This window comes from Mytilus edulis, chromosome 3 (assembly GCF_963676685.1).
Source record: "Mytilus edulis chromosome 3, xbMytEdul2.2, whole genome shotgun sequence".
Lineage (NCBI taxonomy): Eukaryota > Metazoa > Mollusca > Bivalvia > Mytilida > Mytilidae > Mytilus > Mytilus edulis.
The window spans coordinates 83,211,636-83,234,735 of NC_092346.1; the positions used below are offsets into that span (position 1 = coordinate 83,211,636).

The 23,100-nt window shown below is 32.0% G+C and overlaps 1 protein-coding gene across 2 annotated transcripts; it reads right to left on the minus strand.

Moving 5' to 3' along the window:
- Nucleotides 1-4,644: 4,644 nt before the first annotated feature.
- On the minus strand, nucleotides 4,645-19,080 carry LOC139517617 (NFX1-type zinc finger-containing protein 1-like). 2 transcript variants are annotated; one of them, XM_071308858.1, is made up of 5 exons: nucleotides 18,931-19,080; nucleotides 13,752-13,787; nucleotides 12,670-12,774; nucleotides 6,301-11,540; nucleotides 4,645-4,782 (listed from the first exon to the last, which is right to left on the minus strand). In XM_071308858.1, the coding sequence occupies exons 2-5, from the start codon at nucleotides 13,760-13,762 to the stop codon at nucleotides 4,661-4,663; spliced, it is 5,478 nt and encodes a 1,825-aa protein (XP_071164959.1). In that variant the 5' UTR covers nucleotides 13,763-13,787; nucleotides 18,931-19,080; the 3' UTR covers nucleotides 4,645-4,660. The 2 variants fall into 2 exon arrangements, with proteins under 2 accessions (XP_071164959.1, XP_071164957.1); XM_071308856.1 differs by having other exon boundaries at nucleotides 18,813-18,955.
- Nucleotides 19,081-23,100: the final 4,020 nt, after the last annotated feature.

The following is a 23,100-nucleotide window of genomic DNA, read 5'->3' on the forward strand; positions in this document are numbered from 1 at the left end:
AAGGACCTCGAGAAATTTTGGTGTTAGTTTATTTAAAAAAAAATCTGTTTGTTAATGAAAATGCAATTGTTTATGATGAAATGTAGTAAAAGTAGGTGCTCGATGAGTTGTGATAGTTTATCCTTTGTAAAAAAAAATTATTGTGTCCTTTTAATTATAGCAAATCATTTTATCCTTGATATTATCAACAATCGATGTGTTATCTTATAAAATAAATATTGGCACTGTTTGTTCATGCAGCTTCATGTCCAGGAGAAATATAACGTCAAAACATTACCACCCCGTGAACCGCAAAAACTTTATCTTTTCAAATTAATTCCCATTCTAGCAAGGACGCTATTAAGACATCAATCATTAAAAAAACCGTTCTGGTAAACTGTAACAATGAAAATAATGTTTAAATGATATAAAACAAAACATTTAGGCAAACGACGAAAACAGTAGGCTACCCAAACACATTCATTATTTGCCTGTCCTAAGTCAAGAGCCTGTAGTTCGGTTGTTTGTTGTTTATTTTATTGTCTGTCATATTTGTTTTTCCTCAATTGTTTTGTTGTAAAAATATCTGTAAGTTGTTCTTAAGTACACATGTTCCCTATGACATGATCTTTCTAATTTTCATGCCAAAAAAGAGTTTTTATCCCAATTTCACGGTCTAATGAACATTGAAAATGATAGTGCGAGTGGGGCATCCGTGTACTGGGGACAAATTCTTGTTTAAATTTTAAAATGCAAAGGTCCTTTGTGAACACATAAATTGGTAACTTGCAAGCGCCTTTGTATAAACATAACTTTTTTCCATTTTTTTATATATAGATATTGAGCAAAGATTAATATTGCTTAAATTTCGGTTTCACAAACTTCTTAGGCAATTATCTCGATAAATAATAATTAATAAGACAGACAGACAGGTCTTTGTACGGTAGATTATGTTGTACAATTTATAAATACCTATTTGATAAAATGGAAATGGGGAAGGTGTGAAAGAGACAACAACCCGACTAAAGAGCGGAAAACAGCCGAAGGCTACCAATTGTTGTATATTTCGGGTCTTTACAAATGATACTTATATGTCTGTACAAATCTATTTGAATCCATCAGTGAGGTATAATTTTATTATTCATGTACATAGTTCAAACCAAAAAAAAAATAATTAGAAAACTAATAAAAACTAGTGTTGATTCAGATTTAAACTTATCATGCAGTATGGCTCATCATATTGGATATATATATATATATATAGATTTATAGAAATAAATCATTTGCGATATGGTAAAATATTTATGATTGAAGTCCTTTTATGATCTTTTATGTTTTTTAGCTAACTACACTGAATTTCGTAAAATATAATTGGTTTGGTTTTGATATATATACTCATTCAACAAACAATGAGAGATCGACTGTGAAAAAAAACCAAGTATACAGTGCAGCACTCCTTCTTAAGGTGGTATGGGAGTATAAATTAAAAATGACCGAAATTGTTCAGTCTTTGCCAAAACGTAGTATCTATTGATATATAATATGTTAAAAGATATCATAAAAATGATAGGTCACCGCGCATTTTCTAAAGCTACAGCTGGTCGTGACAAAATGACACATGTTGTATGGATTATACAGAAAAAGCACCATTATGTGATTAAAAGATAAACTAAATGAAAGAATTGAAAAATAAAATACGAGAAGATAGCTTTTAGAAAATGATTTGGTAATATCAAAAGAACAGATAGGGTCACCGTGCATTATTTTCCCGGCTAAAATAAAAAATAACAAAATTCCATATAGATTCCTTCAAGAAATGCACTATTTCAGAGTTACCTCCCCTTAATTACATTTTGATAAAAATTTCCATATAGAATATGTTTTACCTGATTAAATCAAATATGTAACAAAAATATACCTTCATGTGCTACTTTTTGAGTAAAATGAGGTCGAAATTTGGTATATTTGATCAAAATTCGGATTTGTGGCCGTATTTTCTCGTTTGAAAGAAAGACATAGACGTTACGCGCGATGTTCGTACAAGTAAGCGTAACACAACGTCGCGAATATTTCGTAACGTTCAAACCGAAAATTCGACTGAAACGTTGTTTTTAAGCAAGTGCGACATTCTTGTAAGACTCCGCAAAATCGACGGTGCTTTTTTACTACTTATCGAAAATTGATGTATTTTAGTTTTTTGAAAATTTAAGAAAAATAACATTTTAAAAAATCATAAAATTCTACCATTATAAGAGCAGTAAGAAGCAAACAATTGACGTAAATTTGAGTTGAGTTCGTTTTTACGTCAAAAAATGGCGGTGCGACAAACTTGTATTTAAGCCTTTCAAAAATCGCTCATAAATTACCATATATCATTTTTCAGGATATTTGTCCTTTAATTCATAAAATTAAGCAAATTAACATTGATTTAGTAAATACAAATACTAAACTTTTCTCGTTTTAGATAAATGTTTTTTGATTCTCAAATCTGAAATCCCAATTTTTTTCCCGCGGGACAGATTTGCGCTTGTAGTATGGAAAGCGTTTTTTTTTCTATAACGTCATCATAACGTCATAAAAAAAAACCGCATAAAAGACTGAAGGAACCATTCTGTTTAATAATGAAAAAAAAAAACGTTTTTCAAAATATTAAATAGTTTTGACGAAAATCATAGTTTAGTGGTTACAATAAATGAAATATGTTACGCGGGACAACCTAAAAAATGCCGTTTTTTAAAACTGAAGATTGTCGCATGCAGCATAAAACATAGTTTCAACAATTATTTTTTTCGTTTTTATTTTAAAAATCGTTTTTCTTTAAAATACGTACAATAGCAATGAATATGATATCACACAATTATATATTTTGGACTTGCATCTTGCCAACTACACCGAATTTCCAATGAGGTTCGAACATCGCGCGTAACGTCATAACTTTTTTGACTTTTAAAAAAAAACACAAATTGTTTTTTTTGTTAAATAATTTGTAAGTTCTGTATTTTATAAGTATCTTAAAATTTATACTTTTTTATTCAGAAATAACTCGTATTTAGCAAATGTTTATGAACGTAGAAAAAAATACATAATTTTTTGCTGTATATTTATCAAATTTAAAAAAAAACTAAACTATATACGTTTTCATATAAATTGTCACACATAATCTTTTCGCGTAATCAAACCAAATATCATTTTAAAAAAGAGGGGTCCATGATCTTGTTTTCAAGTTAAATCAGTTTGAATGATAAAAATCCGTCGAAAATGCATCTTTTCCCGATAAGTCATAGTTTGACGTCGCATAAGACATATATTTCACTAAAGCCCCCACATGGGGTATGTTAGTACAACATTTTTTAACAAACAATAAAAGTGTGAACATATTTACATTAGAACAACATGGTTAACAAAGGTGCAATAAAAGTATATATATAATTAATACAGATATTTGACAGGAAGTACAAATTATAGTAACATGATTGAGCACATGTATTAAAAGGTTTTAATAACACTTTTGCAAAATTTTGCTATTCCAGTAAGTGTAAATAAATCTGATGTATTCATCAATTCTTTAAATTTTAAAACATTTGTGTTTTTACATATATTTAAAGGTAAAAATTTAGCTCTTACATTGTTGAAAAAGGTACATTTGAATAAGTAATGAAACTCATCACCAAATTCATTAGCATTACAAAGATTACAATGTCTTTCAGATTTATCAATATTAAAAAATCTGCCCGTTTCAATGGGCAATTTATTACTAAGGCAACGAAATTTACATAAATCAGATGGTAACACCGATAAATATTTCTCAAAACAAAAATCAGACTTGTATATTCTGTAATTAAGACATTTTGCAGAATTCATAACATTATTACTCCAGTTCAACATAAATTTATCACTTAAACATTTCTTGACATTCTTACTAATATTTTCAGATTTAGCAATTATTTGATCATCCCACATCAAATTAAATCCACATTCATATAAAGTATTTTTAATTTCTAACAACCATTTAGAGTGGTAGATACCCCTTTTACTAAGCTGATACAATATAGAATACAGTGTATATGAAATTTTTTTTTCTTTTACCACACATGATACGTTGCCAGAAACCAACCATTCTAGCTTTAATAAGAATATGTAATGGTATTCTACCCAATTCTCCATAAATCATACAATGAGCAGTACTTTTTTTAACCTTCAAAATTATTTTACAAAATTGCATTTGCAAGTTCGCAAAAATAACAAATTACGTTAGCAACGTCATTACCTCCCCTGTAACTATATACATTTAGTATGCCCTTAAAAATCTAGCAGAAATAATCAACACTTGTAAAACTATTAATATTTATAAGTTGTTATCTTATAAATTTGTTCTTTTAAATGCATATTCATATTAGTTATCTGCATTCCTGCATTAAAGTTTGCTAACTTGATTGAAAATCTGGACCTTAGATTCTCTGTTTTTTACAATCCAAGATGGCGAAAGACACCCATACCACCTTTACATGAAAACATTATCCAGCCATTAAAATTCAAAAGAAATTGACGCAGAAATCTGGTTTTTTACACAACGATAGACATGCCTAAAGCTGAATTCCCCTTCTCAGCCAAAACAACGTATAATTTCTCTGTTCTTTTCAGCATGAGTCGAAACATAAAGGAGAGTAGCAATCCATTTTTATTACAAACTCGTTTCCGTTCTTTCTCTCAATCGATGGATCCTTCCACCAATGGTCGTTTTGCATTCTGGACAAATGCTTCCTTCAGTTTCGCCTGCACTGGCATCGATTGCATACACATGACCTAATAAGGGAAAATAGTTGTCTTTGCTATATTATTCATACATGTAACGAATATAAACAGTCCATATGTTTTTGTTTGTTAAAGTCTGCTTCTTTCGCCTTTTCCAGTCAGAATCGAAAAAACCAAATTACTATATTATTAACTATACCACAAACGCATTCGAGTAAAGTTAATAATTTATATGAAATATATATCTAATTAAAATTTTAACCTCTGATCGCTTTATACACATATCCAAATCACGATTTATCAATATTTCAAACAGATTGAGACAGGGGCTAACTTACATGCCCTACGGGAGAGGGAAAAACTATAAGCACAAGTTGGCTTCCAGAAAAAGAGGTCATTTAATATGGTCGGCTAACTAAATATTGTACAATGTTAAAAATGTCTAAACTCTAGATAGCATAATAAATAAATAAGTTGGCGAAAAACAAATAATAACAAGGTCAACAGAAACGAAAAATAAATTTATACAAAGAACAGTCCAGACTACCAAGCAAAAACCGTAAAAATTGAGAAATATGAACAAAACATAAAAAAGAGTTTTAAAACGGGAGAAACTCTGGTTACTTTATTTGAACTAGTTTATTATATCTAAAACTAACTGATCCCCTATCTTGATATTTATTGCTAGGGCTTTATAGTTTTCGAATAGCGTAAAGTGTGTTTTTATTATACATCAGTCGAAATAGAGATGTTGCTGTGATATAACATAATCAATGGTGAAAATAGATAAATTGTTTATCTATTCTTCCACATATATGTTTATTATTAAGATAAATATACTAAATTTTGGTTGTATGAGTCAAATATAGTGTTCAAACGTATTTGTCGGTTTTTTTAGTGTGTTTTTATTGTTAGCTATTTAAACTTTGATCTTCGGTGATGTATTTCAAATTTGTTGTAATGATTTTTAATATCAATCTTAAGAACAATCACTTATTAACTATTGGAATCCAAACACACCAAATCATAAACGTTACTTGTATAAAAGCTCTGAACGAGATAGACCTTGATATATTTTATAGACACATGTCAGTATGTGACCTCTAGAAGCATTTTAGTTTTATGTCGCTGTATTGCTTTCATTGACTTAATTCCCCGCATCTCCTCTTATTGGAATTCAATCTAAATTCTTGTACTGTATATATATATATATGCAAAATGAATATACTTATTAATGTTAATGAAAATACCAAAAAAAAAAAACATTTGTTTTCCTAATTTTTTTTAATTTCCAGTAGCCATACTTCTTTCAAAGGTATATGCGAACTGCAATAAAGATGACCTTTTTAATTTTGCATTCAACCACAACAAGAAGCAAAGTAGCGCATTTTTCTAACGCATACAACATGTCAATTATATGATATTTTTTTTAACTGAAAGGTTCACGATAGAATTGAAAAAGCAGTAAGAAGGAAAATCAGCTCGTGAAATCTTAATCAGTAACAGGAAAAACATGCACTATACTTAATAGTGTATAAAAGTATATGTTTGTATACTAATGTTACATACCGTTTTTACATTTGTACCAATAACCTTTAAACAGCTGCTTTGTATTTACCAATACTGTTCTCACTCCGTCCGATAAACCAAGACCTAATCGAGGTACGAGGTCTTCAATGACCTTGAGAAATTTAGTAACAAAGACCTTTCTCCGATCGATAAGTGGATTTCCATCTGTCAGGTATCTCGCCACTCTTCTTAGATTTACATCAAAGGATGCGTCCATTTTAACGTCAGATTTTAATTTCCACTCTTTGAGAAGTGAATATTTCAGTAAAAGATTGAATTTTTCTATTTCTCTCAATATATCATCTGTCTCCTGGATAGTGAAGTAGCTTCGATCTTTGATGATGAAATCATGCAACTCATCTATTTGTTGCAATGCATTTAATAACTCTATCCCCCCAGTTCTTGATTTAACAACTTCGTTTTGATATTTCTCTTTAATTTCTGATAAAGTTATTAAAAATCTTATCTGATTTTCTACAGCTGCAAACTTATTTTGGGATGATATCTGATTTCTAGAGTAAAGTTCATTGAATATCCTGCGGTCAGATGAAACTAATGATCTAGATTTTCGCAGCGCGGAATACTCTAGCTCGGATTTTCTTTGCTCTAATTTTTGTTTTACAGTTTCAATGTCTTTCAAAGTATGCTTTATCAGGTTACCGTATCTAACATTTCGTCTAATTGGCTTATTGCATTTTGGACACTCTTTCAACTTTACCGGTGTTTTTATTTCACGAGTCTGGCTATCATTGTCCATCCATTTATCAAGCCAATCTACTTCAAAAATATGAGAACAGTCTTCCAACTGAACAAAAAGCGCATAAGGTTTGTCGTCTAATCCCGAAAATATTTTGGTTAACTGATCTTTGTTGCATATTTTGCATAAAGTTAGACAGGGCTCGCCACAAACTCCAATACACCGATGACCACATCTTAATAGACAACTACATCGGTGATAACATCTTGGTCTATCACATGGCTGGCTGCACAATTTGGTACAGCGAAAGTGTGGACATTGCCATTCACATTTCTCGATACACTGTATACAAAGTTCGCCGCAAGTTTTCTGACAATTGCTGTGAATACACCGATTTTCACACTTAAGAATACACGGAGGACAATTTGAACAGTAGTTCTTGCACGGGTGTTCACAAAGCAGTGTATGATTACATCTCTGTTTGCAGGCTTTATGAAGCCTTCCTTGGAAGCACTGGCCACACGTTCCTTTGCATAAATGACCACAACCAATTTCACTTTTGCAAATTGACGGACATTGCATATTAGACATGTAACACTCGATTTTTGCAGAATGTCCACATGACCAGTCCTTTTTGACTAAAACTTGACATCTGTCTGTATGACTTTCCCCACAAAGGTTTTCACATAGGTGATTGCATTTTAAAATTTTCTGACATTTATCTGTGCAACTCCATTTTAAGGGATCCATAGAACATGGAACATTTTGAATATGTCCACATATTGGTAACGTTTTATCGATAAGAGACATGCATGGAGGGCATTTGTGACTACATCGGCCTTGACATCGGTGTCCTAAATTACATGCTTTTTTAACGCAAGGTTTCATACATTTGAATTGTTCATGTTTCCTGTCGCTTACATGACAAGCTCTTGTACAAGTATGACCACATCTGAGACGTACATCACAGGGTTTCATGCAACCTCCTTCTGGTGCTTTCTTAAAGTCGCTCCCTAACTTTGCGTATATTCCTTTATCATTAGGATGATTTTGGCAGTATAGCGTCAGACCTTCACTAATAAACTCATCATCTTTAGCAAGGTTTATAATGGACTTCCATAATTGATTTTTTCGTGCTAGCATTTCAAAATTTCCAATAACATAAAATCCCTTTTTTGCACGAGATAATGCTACGCATACCCTGTTTTCAATACTAAGAAAACCAATGTTATCTTCTGCATTGCTCCGGACTAAGGACAAAATTATGATATCGTTTTCCTCTCCTTGGAAATTATCGACTACTGTTATTTTGACACCATCAAAAATTGACTTTGGCATTTTTTGTTTAAGACAAAAAAGTTGTCCTGAGTACAAGGTCAAAACTGTAATTTGATAGGAAGAATAACCTTGTAATAGTAAGTACTTACAAAGTCCGGCGATATATTCGGCCTCATGTTGGTTAGAGCGGCTTCTGGATTCTTCCTCTGAAGACTCTTTTTCAGAATGGTCGACGAAAAATACATTTTTTGAAACACCCTTTATATCCTCATATGTATGAACAATTTCGTGATTCAACAAACTTGGATATATAATTTTCATGATTTTTGCTATTTCTGGACGCATGCGATGCTGTTGTTGGAGACAATTATATTCGAGTTTGTTCTTTATCATTCTTTCAAATAAAGACAAATCAAGGTTAAAATTTTGTGCAAGTTTATACACTGTTGGGTTAGGCTTAAGTTGTTGATGGTCGCCAATTAAAATCAAATGTTCACATTGTTTGCTCAAAGTAGTTATCACATGAGCCTCAAGAACCTCTGCCGCCTCCTCTACTACTATTATTCTTGGTCCAAGTTCTTTAAGTACTGGTTGGTATTTTGCTGCGCATGTAGTTGTCATGCCGATTACAGTGGCGTGTTTCATTATATCTTTATCTTCTTGCATCTGTATTTCTAAATGAGCTTTGCATGCATTCTTAAATTCCTCTTCATTTTGATCGATTTTTCTATGAATAATGTTACAGTACTGAAAAATCCAATGTCGATAAAGCCGCCATTTATTTTCTGAAGACAAATTCCAAATATCACGGATTTGTGAAACTTCTGCATCATTCATAGAATCATTAGAACGAAGTTGTTGTTTAAGATTTTTCTTCATGCTTCTCTTTTGTTGACCCTGAATTTCCCATTCATTTGAATTATTCTTTGAACGAAAAGACATTTCAGGATTAATAGCGTCATCGTCGTCCATTTCAGATACATTAATAGCAACAGTATTCTCACCGATTCCTAAGCTGGAAAGACTATTGGTTACTTCTGCAATAGCCTCGTTTTCATTGACGTTGTGCTCGTCGTCGTAAGCATCTGTTTGCCTTTGCTGCGTTTCTGCATCAATTTCATTGATAACGTTTACTAAATCGTCTTCGGTTGTTGTTTCTCTGTCTTTGCTTATCCTTTCTTTAGTGTTTTGTTGTAACAATTGTGCGTATCCTAGCCATTCAATTAAAGCACATTCCTTTCGTTTTTTGGCGTTCCGAAAGTCTCTGGTGTTGTCTTGCAGCTTAACAAGTTCATATCCCCTAATCAAATTTCTGAAATGTTTTTGGCTAATAATTGCTTGAAGACATTCTTCGTGTAATATATTCATTTTTGCACTTTCTATTCTCGCTGCTAGTAAATTGATACTAGTTCTAAGGGCTTTTACTCTTAATCTTGTTTCAGTTCTTTCTTTATAGATGGCTCTAGGTATACTCCGGTTTCTTCTCAGTGTTTCACGTTTATTGGCGATGCTATAATTTTTCATTATCTCACTAGAGCTTCGCCCACCTAAGCGCAAGACATCACCTTTGTAAAAGTTAATAATTCCTTCTAAAAACTGATCAAGAGCATGATTTGTATAACACACGACTAAAAGCGGCTTGTTGTTATGTTCTCTTGTAATGGGGTCTGTAGTCCACAGTGACTTGTTGTGGAGCAATGCTCTTACTATCTTTAGTCCAATATATGTCTTTCCGGTACCTGGTGGTCCTTGGATGATAACAAATTCCTTTGAAAGAGCTGTGCGAACGGCATCGAACTGGGAATTGTCCAGGTGTAATAGCTCGGGATCTGGCCAATATCTTTCATCTGTAACTTTGATATTATTCGCCATGTTGGCCCTAGCACTGAATGTATATACGGGCTTTGAAGCATCTTGTACGCGTCGGCCAGGTTGGTGACTTTCGTCTCTCAACCACATATCTTCATCAACCAAAGGACGCAGATCCATCCGAGCAGATGGCTGTCGACAAAGATAGGCTGGTGGCTGAACATTCACTTCACAATGTACAATATATTTCTCAAAAGGCAAGTCTCCTTCTTTCATGTTCTGAAGGCCAAGCAGTACGTGTCGATATGCTTCAAAATATGCACTTGTCTCTGCCATGACGAAGATGGTTCCTTGAGGAACAGATGTTAACCTCTGTGAATCACACTCAAACTGAAGGTCAACCAGTCCCTTTCTAACATCTTTTAAATCACGGTTTGCAACAGTAGCAAAAAAGAACGTTTCAAATTTATCTGCGGATAAAACAACCAATGAACCAAAAATAAGTCTCTTGCTTGACTCCCATCGTATACGATGAAAACCAGGACACAAGAAGGTGACACGTTGACATAATCCTAAGTTACTACAAGTTGGACTAACTATTTGGACATCTGTGTATATTCTTACATCTTGCAACCTCGTCGTTTTTCCATTAGTACTTACAGCTTCTATATATTCTTTGACACCTTCCCTAAGTGGAGCAATAAAATCCTCCCTTAATAAACGGAACTGTACATCTAAATAGTGATTCAAGTCAAGATAACGACCCTCAACTTTGTTGCGGCGTAAGAACGGCATATCTTGTACATTAATGTCAACTGATTCGGGAAAGACTGGAATGTCTCTAAAGTTTTCTGGTGGCAGCCACTCATCTTCAGCAATAGGCATATATCGCTTATTTTGTTTCGATGCATTCTGCTTAACAACAATTTGTTTTGTTTCCTTCCATTCTTTGAAGGCAGCAGCAAGTTTATAACTTACACCACCACATTCATTTTCGACTGCTTGGAGAACTCCCTCTAACATAGCTAATACTCCTAAAGAAAGCAACATTGCATGAGGAACTCTCATTTTCAATTGGGTGAAAATCATCATTATGTCTAATAGTCTGTCTTCATGTAACTCAATTTCTGATGAAGGTAGATTCTGAAGTCTAATCATATAGTCAGTAAGCGTTGCTTTTAGGAATTTGGAATCTTCTAATATTACAAGAAACTCCAACAGCTTTTGTGATAATGATTCACACTGACATGCTTTAGCACAGCATCTCAAAATAAGGCGAAACATCTCTTCGTCGTGGTCCGTTTCATTAAAGGCATCTTCCAGAGAGTCCTTGTTTGAAGTACAGTGAAGAAGAATTTCGTTTGATTCCTTATCTTTCAACTCTGTAAGCCTCCTGAATCCAAACAAAAGCCGCCAACTTTTCCTTCCTGATCCAATGGAACTGCTATTGGGTCGCCTGAAAAAGTTTATAATCTTAACATATGGAAAACAACCATTGTTTGCTGTATGGTTTTATGTAATTTAAATATTACATTATTTTGTAAGAACTGAAACTAATATAATCCCTTTTAGCTAAATTCTATAACGGGTTTCTCTGCAAAAAATTGGTTAAATAATAGCGGAGTATCTCTCTTGAATAGTTAATTGCAACTCATATTGTGTTAATCAAATAGTTAGTTTTTTGGTTAGTATATAAAATAGAAAATGTAACAGCAGTCCATTTGTGTTATGAAAAAAACACAGTATGAATTGCTGCTTATCTCTTTACTGTGCAAAGAAAACTGTAAACAAAATCATGTCGTATATGCTTACTATTTATGTAAATATGTTTTGATTGTAAACTTGTGTATCAGAGTTTCGTAAAACATTTGGGTTTTTTTGGTTATTTTTTTTTATTAATATTTATTTATACCAATAACCAGTTTCTGATAACTAGTTTATATCAAGTGATGAGTCTTGATAAGTTGCCGCTGAAAATAATAGTATATTTGATAAAACACTTATGTTATTTTTTGAAGTTAACATAGTCAGACAATAAGTTCGACATCTCCAAATATGAATATCGAAAAAATTGTAGGCAGATTAGAAAAAGTGGAAGACGAGTGCTTGAAGTTTTGCGAAAGTTGTTTGGTAAGTAAGTCAAACAGATTTCAATGAAAATGGATACCTTTTTAACTTTCATTGTATATTTCACATGCAAAATGAATCTCCGACTGTTGGTAATTTTGTGAAAAATTGACGTAAATCATGTCACACATATGCAGATCTCCTGATGTTGAACTTTTTGCCACATCAGACAAATGCACGATGTTACAATTAAATGCAGTATTATGAAGGTGAGAAATTACACACAACATTATAAGAATAATAAGTATATTTATTCATGACTGTTTTGACTAAGTTTTTTATGAGTTTGGAATATCATTTAAATGCAAAACTTATAAAATGTGGCGTGATAATCAGTGAAACAACTATCCACCAGAGCATGATCTAACGTAGATGTAAGATCATGTAGGTATGTAAGCAACTTAGAGTTTATTTGATTTGTAGTCTAAACAATTTAAATCTTTTGTCCAGATACTTACCGGCAATCAGATTCGCTTCGTGATTGATACCCTCTTCCTCTTCCATAACCTCTACCCCTTCCAGTACCTCTTCCTCCTCTTTGTCCTCTATACGATGAGTCTAAGCTATAATACAATTAAACAATTAGAAAGTCGAAAATAATTGATCAGAATATCGATATGGTTTCACTTTCTGATTGTCTTTTCATGATTCTAAAAATGGTGGCAGGATATGGATCTCTAAACGATCACGAAATGAAACGTAGGTTTCCGTGAAGTATTTTTTTCTTCAATTATAAAAAAAAAACATGTATTCAGATTGGTTTTATTCACTTGTATATCGGTGTACCCTTTTACTGCATGGTGAGATTAAAAATAAGAATGAATACAAAATAAAAATGAAAATATCTCTGGCCATCCAATACACCTTATCGCTATTCCCGGCTGACCCGGCCGCTTGAACTTTTGACGTCAACATCAATCACTTTTCCATTGTGGCGTCAGATATTTTGTTTTATGACGTCAAAATTTTACTGGAACCTGCGTGATATCCAGTAATGGCGGAAAAATAGCGATAAGGAATATTGTTATTATTTATATTGTCAATGAAATTCGAAAAACAAAAATTCGTACATTCGTATTATAGAAACCGGTTACAAAAAGGACATTATTGAGTGCAAAGTGTTGAAAATAAAGAAAACGTGTATGAATTAGTTTTAAAAATTGCACACTGAATTGTATCGATGTTCAATCTACCAAATAGACCTATCGAATCCTTTTCCAATAAACAATTACCGATTTGTTTTTCGTGAAATACAAAAACATATATTTTTCTTAAAACGAAATTTTAAATCACTGCTAACGCTTTAAAATTGTGCATCTGAAAGACTATAGACCCACAGTTTTATAAGATATCATGACAAAGCTATATTTAATCAAACAACAGTCGATTCTCGATTGTCACTTTCCAATACCAATGCATTATTGTAAAATACCAGCTGAGCAAAGTTACTACAAATGTTCTCATAACATATTTTAACATTTGGTCTCACGTCAACATTTCAAGAAACCAGTGTTTTTGACCATTGTTTTTATTTTCTTACCGTTGCGCCATCTCAGGAAATTATCGTGTCCACTATCTGAAAATAAAACAAAAATCAGGTTAGGCGATTAAAGCCATCAAGTACATATATGGTACGTGTAAATCCTGGAAAAGTCTTTCTGCTGTTGTTTTTTATTTGGTCGGGGTGTTGTCTCTTTGACACATTCCCCATTTCCATTCTCAATCTTATTATTCGTATTTTAAATGTTAAGTGGTCAATTTGCCTGTACCAAGTCAGGAATATGGCAGTTGTTATCCATTCTATTGATGTGCTTGAGCTTTTGAATTTGCCATTTGATTAGGGACGTTCCTTTCTGAAATTTCATCGGAGTTTAGTAAAAAAAATAAATTATTCTACTTTTTATTTCCACTTAAAAGTGTGATATATACATATGGTTGGAATGCTTTTTGTTTTCTTCCTTTTTCAATTTCAAAATAAGTAAATACTAAATAAGGAATCTGACTTAGTTTGTATAATAATAATAGTATAATAATAAATTCTTTATTTAAAGAGGATAACTTAATTAGAACTAGTCTAATTTTCATTGAGGCACTCAAACAAAATACATGCATACAGTTAATATTCATACATTCATACATTCATACAGTTAATATTCATACATTCATACATTCATACATTAAAATACAATATATATTACAATATATATTACTAGTATATACACAACTCAATTATTCAAATATACAAATATACAAATGGCAATATTTAATAAAGTTTGTTTAATTTTCTTATTCTTACAACAAAATAAAAAACAAAACAAATTATTTTACTAGCATATAATTTTCAAGAAAATGATTATAACAATGTTTCTTAAATAATTCCTCATTACGACATTTTTTTATTTCGAGTGGTAAATTATTCCATACTTTGGTTGCAGAATAATGAAAAGGTTTTTTTTTATAAAAAAAAATGTATTTGGTCAAATAGCATATCGTAAGTTGTGGTGTTGCACATTATCAATATTTAGCATTGCTACGTAATCACGTGTTAGTCCATTTACAATTTAATACATTAGAATTGATTGTTGGTATTTTATTTTTTAAATATGCAGAATAGTTTCAAGGAATAACATTTTTTAATGTAAACGAATTACACTTTGAGTGTTAGAAAGTGACAATTTGTGTCTGATGAAAGGCGGAAAATAGATTAGATGAACTCCAGAGGGGTAAGTAGTTTCTGGAACACCAGTGGCTCTCGCACGCTGTTCACAACATGATGCACAAATAAAGTCAGTGGCAGTATACGTCAGAGTCACTGAGAAGAAAATGGCATTGTGGAATAGTACAACATAATAAATAAAATGATTCGCCGAGTGCAGCTTGATATGACCAAAGATGCCAAACCAAGAACAGTTGTGCAAGTTTGGACACAACATTCAGTCTTGATACTGTCTGAATTTGGATTGTGATCAATTTTGTTTACATCATATATGTTTATGACAAAAAATAAATGTGGTGAAAGATCTTAAAACAATGAAATGGGTTAAGATCACATGATTTCTTGCTATTGGTGAATAATGTGATATTGTGAAATACTGTGCTATTGCGCAATACTGTTAATTCTGCAGTATTGATTTCTTGATATTGCGTAATACTTTGCAATTGGATATTTCTTGCTATTGCACATTACTGCGCAATTTGATATTTCTTAATATTGCGCTTTACTGTGCAATTGAAGATTTCTTGCTATTGCACAAAACTGTACAATCTAAGATTTCTTGTATTGAGCATAACTGTGCTATTGCACAATACTTAATTTTGTAATAATTTACACTTCTTGTTTGGTGCGTATCTTCTGTTATATCAGTACTTTTTGCTTTTATATATAAATCAGAAATAATCACTGTAAAATTGGAAAATTTAAAGGAAATAAATAAAAATTATGAAAAAAAAATCCCCCCCAAAAATTGTTTGAACCCTCCTTGGAGTAATTACCCCAAAACTCAATTCAGCTTTCCTTTTGTGGTATGGTTTCTTGTAGTACAGAAATATCCATACACTTACAAACAAATTATTGTCAGGAAACCAAATGTGTGTTTCGGACGCGACGACGATGACGACGACATCAAAGCATTATACGACGCAAACAATCCTTGCAGTCGTATAAATATGGTTATATTTAAGAAAAATATTCCAAAACTATCAACCAAATATTAATGATATTAATAAAATTTCAAATTATAGATTCAGCTATATCATGAAGAACCTGTGGGGCTTAACACTGTCAGTAGTACCTAAATATATTATTTCGTGATATTAAAAATGGTATTTGGAAGGCTATATAGTTTACCTCAATTTTGGGTACACTTTTGAAAAAAACAAAACATAGGATGAACGGATTGTATAAACCAGAAGGCAAATATATAATGAACGGATTGTATAAACCAGAAGGCAAATATATAAATACAAAGTCAAACGAAAAAATATAAACAAGTCCAAATTGACAAAAAAAATCCAAACCTAGTATGATTGCGTTGGATAAAAACCGCAATGTTATACGTGAACATGCAAAACAAATTTCTATAATAATTTGCGTTGAAAAACCTTACGTGTACAAACACAATATTATATCAATGAAAGAGAAATCTAAACTTTTGTATGAGGCTGAGAAACTAGGGAAGAGTAAGGTTCTACCGCCGAGTACAAATAAGTTTATATTTTTATGACATTGACCTAATATTGTTTTTAAACGACATTGATAGCTTTTTAAATCGTAACACAAATGTCAAACTTATTTTCACCCCTTAAAGAAACTCTGATTCTTGAGATAGTGTTCCATGATGAAATTGACATTATACAAATTATAGCTATGTTACGATATTTAGGACCATTGGCTGATAAGGGGTCTGATATGAAAAATAACATGGTGTTATCATAGTTTCTGAAGACCATACTTGCAATTGGTGTCATAGGGGAGTCGAAAATTCAGTCCTTTAAATGTTCACCCCTGAACGGAAAGGTCTTTTAATCATATGCATTTACTTCATCAGAAGACATACAAACAAGAACTAAGGTAAAAGAAAGGCATGTGATATTTTCCTACAGCAGTTGATATAAACCAGAAGCAGTTAATATATACCGGAAGCAGTTGATAACAAAAGTCATATCACACGTCTGAGACAATTCTTCAATTTTAATTTATATATTTTTTGTACAAATTAGTTTGATCAAAGGGTACAATTATACCATTATTTTCTACAATTATATGACAAATGAAAGTATAACTTACCTGGTCTCTCTATTCTTAATATAAACAAAGTTTGATAAGTGTTTAGTTTGACTATAAACTTTCACTTCTGTTTTTCGTACTATGAACAACAAAATTATTTATTTTGTAAAAATATATCTGTTTTTCGTCTATACTGTTTACCTTATAACATAATTATTTTCTTTTATCTGTGTACATTATTCTATTTGGTAACAAGGTTATTTGTTCAAGAGTATGATAAAAGGTAAATTATTTAACATCCAACAGCGATATACTACTGTTGCCTTTATTTTTTTTATTTTTTTATTTTGTATTTACATTGTATCATAGATCGGCTTTATTCGTTCAGTGTATGTTCATTTGAGTCAATATGTCTTTTGATTGAGTTAAGCCATTTCAATTGATGTTTTATAGTGTGTCTTTCTTTGTTGTGATGTTACACTATTGTTCCGGGTAAGGGTGAAGGTTGGTACCAATCAAAACTATTAAACCCGTTGTATTTGTTTGCACCTGTCATAAGTCAGGAACCTTGTGTTCAGTAGTTGTCGTTTGTTGATGTGGTTCATAACTGTTTTTCGTTTGTATATAGATTAAACCGTTGGTTTTCCCGTTTGAATGGTTTTACAATAGCAAATTCTGGAGCCCATTATAGTTTACTGTATGGGGTGACCCAGTGCTCCGAGGTGTTGCAGATCGTACTTTGACCTATATTTTTTTTTCTTTTATAAATTGTGACTTTGGTGGAGGTTGTCTGATTGGCACTCAAAACAAATCTTTTTACAACCTTTCATTTGATATACGAAAACCACTTTACCTTCGAAGACATTTGTTTTTGCACTGAATGACCATACCTAACAAAGTTCACGAGAGGGAAATTTCATTTGAAAAATGTACACTGTAAAAACTTTCAATTGTTGTTTTTGACGTTTTAATTTTTACACTTAATGACCGAACCCTTCTTGGAAAATGAGGTTTTAAATTTCCATTTTTACAACGAAATAGGGGGAGGACAGGACCTGTCGGAAAAAAACAACAGAAGGGACATGACTTCTACCAGATTAACATAAGTTCCTACATAGGTTTATCTGGTAATACTTCATGATAATGTCTATCGATGGTCCAAATTTGGTCATTGTAACATCAATAAAACATAAAATGTGTGAAGACAAAATACTATTAGATAAACAATGAGGTCTTTCCCCACGATGGGAAAGACCTTAAAGGAGTAGGTCCGGTAAGACCCCTTTTTGGCCCCAAAATATAACAGTTTTACAAAATTGTTAAAATGTAAACTTTTAGTTAATTATTGGACAGTTGAATGCTTCTGCTACATAAATATGGGCTGTTTTTCACAATCCAATGCACATATATCGGGTTGTAGCACCATTAAGTCATGCTAAATTACTGAAATCTTCAAAATTCTATCATTTTAGTTAAATTTTAGACGGTTTTCGTGTAAAACGAAAGTGGCCGCATTCGTGTTCATCCTTAATATTGAAATGTAAGTTGTATTTTATGATAATACATAACATATATAAAGGTTGTGGATGAACACGGATGCGGCCACTTTCATTTTTGACAAAAACCATCAGAAAAGTGACGTTTTTTGGCATATTTGAGAGATTTTTCAAATTTGAGCTTATATCGGGTCGTTTTTAATGACTAAATTAGTAAAAAATCTTTCACAAAAACTAATTGAATCAAGTGAAATAGACACTTAAGTGTTTAAAAAGTGGTCATCATCTTTCGTCAGATGAAACTGAAATTTGAGGCCAAAATGAGTCCTTACCGGACCTACTCCTTTATAAAATGTAACATACAAAATGTTCAATTTACCTGCATGTCGTCTATTCTCAGTATAACAGTGTTATCAATACTTATAGATCAATAACCATGATACCGAAACGCAGATATTGACTTTTTGAAAACCCAAGACTATCGTACTATGTCTTACCTTTAATAGTTTACAATGAATTGGGAAGTTGGAAAGTAGCCAACATCCCTATTTTGTAGTTTTCAGAAAATCAGTTGAGTTGTAGCGAAGTTTACGTAATAATAACCTTATCAAATGAATTTAAATATCTGTTTCAAGGTTTTGTATTACTTAAGTGCAATATCTGATGACGCATTTTGCCATTATTCTCTCACTCTTTATCTATAAATTGTTGATAGTTGTTATGATGCACAATACATTAAAAAAAGGCCATATTGAAAAAAAGCATACATGAAAATTGTAGTATTGGAAACAAAATGAAAATGAACTTGTAAGAAAAATAAGAAAATAGGAATAGGATAAAACAGTGAAGAGACACTTGAATTGGAGTGGAGTGAAGTATAATGAATGGGAACAGAATTAAATAAGATAAATTAGATACGAAAATGGAATTGAAATGTAATGGAAATAACATGGGAATGGAAAAAGAGTGAGAATGGACTTGAATGGGAATGGGAATGGACTGGAATTGAAATGAAATAATTTGGAAATTGGAATGGGAATGGAGTACGTGAAGTGAAACGTAATGAAATGTCATTCAGTGAATGGTATGGAACAGATTTAAGTGGAGTTGAGTTAAATGCAATGAGAATGCAATGAAATGGAACTGGATATAACGTAATAAAATAGAATATAATAGAAAGGAACGGAACGGAATGTAGTATAGTTGAGTGAAGTGCTATTGAATGGATTGGTGCGCAGTGGAAAGGAAAGGGTCAGAATGGTTTTAATCACCAGATCAATGTCCTATGAGGGGCAGAGTTCGCGAAATCTTTTTTCACCTTGTGGTCCTTGAAGAAAATTTGCTGGTTCTCACTATTAATCTATTGAAAAATACTAAAATTGTGTCAGTCCTATGCAAAATTTTGGTGGTAAAATCCTGAGAACTGACACTTCTCGCGAACTCTAGCTGGAGGGGAACAAAAAATATCATTTAAAACATAAGCAGAACTATAATCTATGCAAATAAGCAACGGAATTGTATATATATATATGCTTTTGAATTATTATTCAATGATTCAATCTGATTGTAAATTTAGATAGCTGGTATCATTTGCAACTTTCTCAATCAATTTGTTCTATTTACACCGTAAATGGTATTGGTAAAGGTGCTCGTTTATTTCTTTTTCGTACCTGATCAATAGTACAGGCTCCATAAATACAAATCGTACTTGATAAAATCATATCATTTGTTTATACAGAATTTCCTCTATCAGACAAATGTATATTTGCTAGAATTGTCTACCCGTCAAACGCATTCGTTTTATTTTAAATGAAAAGCAGTAAACAAGGCGAGGGAGACACTCATTGGCGCTCTTGACAATCTGGGTTTTGTTTCAATTCACACTGCATCAACAAGATCGCTTACTGAAAGCTGTAGTTTGAAATACAAAATGATCAGTATAATAATGTATATATATGCCTTTGAATTTATACCTCACAAATTTCAAAATGGTTAAAAAGCCCAGGGTTCGGAGGGTTGAGAGGGCATACTAGAATACCATTTCTTTTTTATGTATATTTCCATGATTTAGATATTTCAAAAGGGTTCGTTTAGTTGGTCAGATGAGGTTTTACTGTTACTGGCTGCTATTTTCCTACATCTTTCAAACCAGCTGACCCAAAATACGCCTGAATGTTAAACGTTACAAAAACTACAGCATTCATGTTTTTCTCTCCATACCATAGCCTGAATGTTAAACATGACAAAAACTACATCATCCATTTTTGATCTCTCCATACCATAGCCTGAATGTTAAACGTGACAAAAACTACATCATCCATTTTTTATCTCTCCATACCATAGCCTGAATGTTAAACGTGACAAAAACATCATCCATTTTTTTCTCTCCATACCATAGCCTGAATGTTAAACGTGACAAAAACTACATCATCCATTTTTTCTCTCCATACCATAATCTTATCGAGGACAGAGATGAACATAAATGCCTGTCTCTCTAACATTTATATCGCTACATGTGGTACATAATCTGCCTTCCTTTCTGGCACCCTTAGATCATCCCCTGTTTTTGAAAGTTCTCGTTTGTCTTGTTGTTTATTCTTTAGTTTTCTATATTGTGTCATGTGTTCTATTGTTTTTCTGTTTGTCTTTTTCATTTTTAGCCATGGCGTTGTCAGTTTGTTTTAGATTTATGAGTTTGACTGTCCCTTTGGTATCTTTCGTCCCTCTTTTATCAGTTTTCAGACTCTATACAGATTTTGCAGATTGTTATTTAGTCATTTCGTTGTTTTTCAGTGGTGTGTTGGTTTTTCTTCGAATTAGGAATTTTGATTATTCCTTTTGTATCACCTGTCTTTGTTATACAATATAATTGTTGTGCAAATACCGTGATTTAAATGTACATCCATATTTTAACAGAAATATTAAATTGGGCAACTGCAATAAACTGTAAATGTCCATATAATCGGCAAAGGTTAGCAATACAAAATTGCCATATATCATAGTTTGTTGAATTCGCCGAGTCTAGCAATAAGACCCCTTGTTGATCAGAGAAACTGTGGTGTTCTATTGGAATTGTCTGTGTGTATATAAAACACATTCGTGTAGTCTTACAGATAGTGATACCGCTTGTGGTGTGAATATCACTCTCTGTCTACGTAAAATACTTAATTCGTATATTTTCTTCAAATTTATTTATGCATTTTATTTATTTTTTATGCAAACCTATATCAAAAGCGTTGATAACAAAGCAATAACACAAATTTCAAAATGCACAAACTCATTACATAAACAGCAACAATTGTTTAACATAGATAATTGAAAGTCATGAATACTTATGCAAGTTAGATCTAATTTTTTTCTATATATCAAATAACTTTTACTATCTGGAAGATTTTACAATGAACTTTTTCATACTTTTACAATTCAACAATAGTTAAATGAGTTCTGTATATTGTGACAGAGACATTTTCTGGTGACAAAAGACATGTGAGCGCAATACCATCCATGACCATGTCAATTTGTGGAAAAAAATCAAACTTTTTTCCTATAAATATAAGAAGATTTTTCATGTTGTAACATTACATCACAATTGAACATCGTGTCATTTAATTATAAATGCTTTGAAATAGACAAACACTACAACTGTGATAAATTTGGCTAGTTTATATTGAATGCAATTTCAAAATAGAGCCATATATGTATAGAATACTTATTTGTATAGAATACATTGATAAATAGTATTTTATATGTTATAGTATAAGTTAAATTTTCATTTTTTAATATGTTTTTGACTTCACTTTTTGATTTTGAATTGATTTCTTTATACTTGTCAAATTTATCAGATATAGAAATCTTATAAAAATTTCAGAATAATTTTGAACAGTACGTATAAAGCTTAACGGAGAACAGTTTATAACATAGACTTGACTACCAAATTGGAAGAACACATTTGATCACGATTTTAATGTAGTTCGACGACATGTAAACCGCAAATTTGGGTTAAGTGCACGCTATAAAAATCTAATAGTTATTGTCATAATCAAATAACTTATCATAATAACTTATCCTATTTTCATTTGTATATATTTATATATATATAAGTACGTCTGAGTCATTGACAAATCTACAACAGATGTATCCATCGGATCGCCATCAATGATGGTGATACATGGCTGTGTACATAATGTATATACAACTCGTCTAAACATCAACCAAACAGTGAAGAACCAAAAAATTGCGAAAGCAAATTTACAGATCTAACAGTTGGACATGTACACCTTCCAGTCCTTCCATACATCAAATATACTAGCCCTATTGCTTATAGTATCTGAGATATGGACTTGACCACCAAAACTTAACCTTGTTCACTGATCCATGAAATGAGGTCGAGGTCAAGTGAAAACTGTCTGCCGGGCATGAGGACCTTGCAAGGTACGCACATACCAAATATAGTTATCCTATTACTTATAATAAGAGAGAATTCAACATTACAAAAATTCTGAACTTTTTTTTCAAGTGGTCACTGAACCATGAAAATGAGGTCAAGGACATTGGACATGTGACTGACGGAAACTTCGTAACATGAGGCATCTATATACAAAGTATGAAGCATCCAGGTCTTTCACCTTCTAAAATATAAACCTTTTAAGAAGTTAGCTAACGCCGCC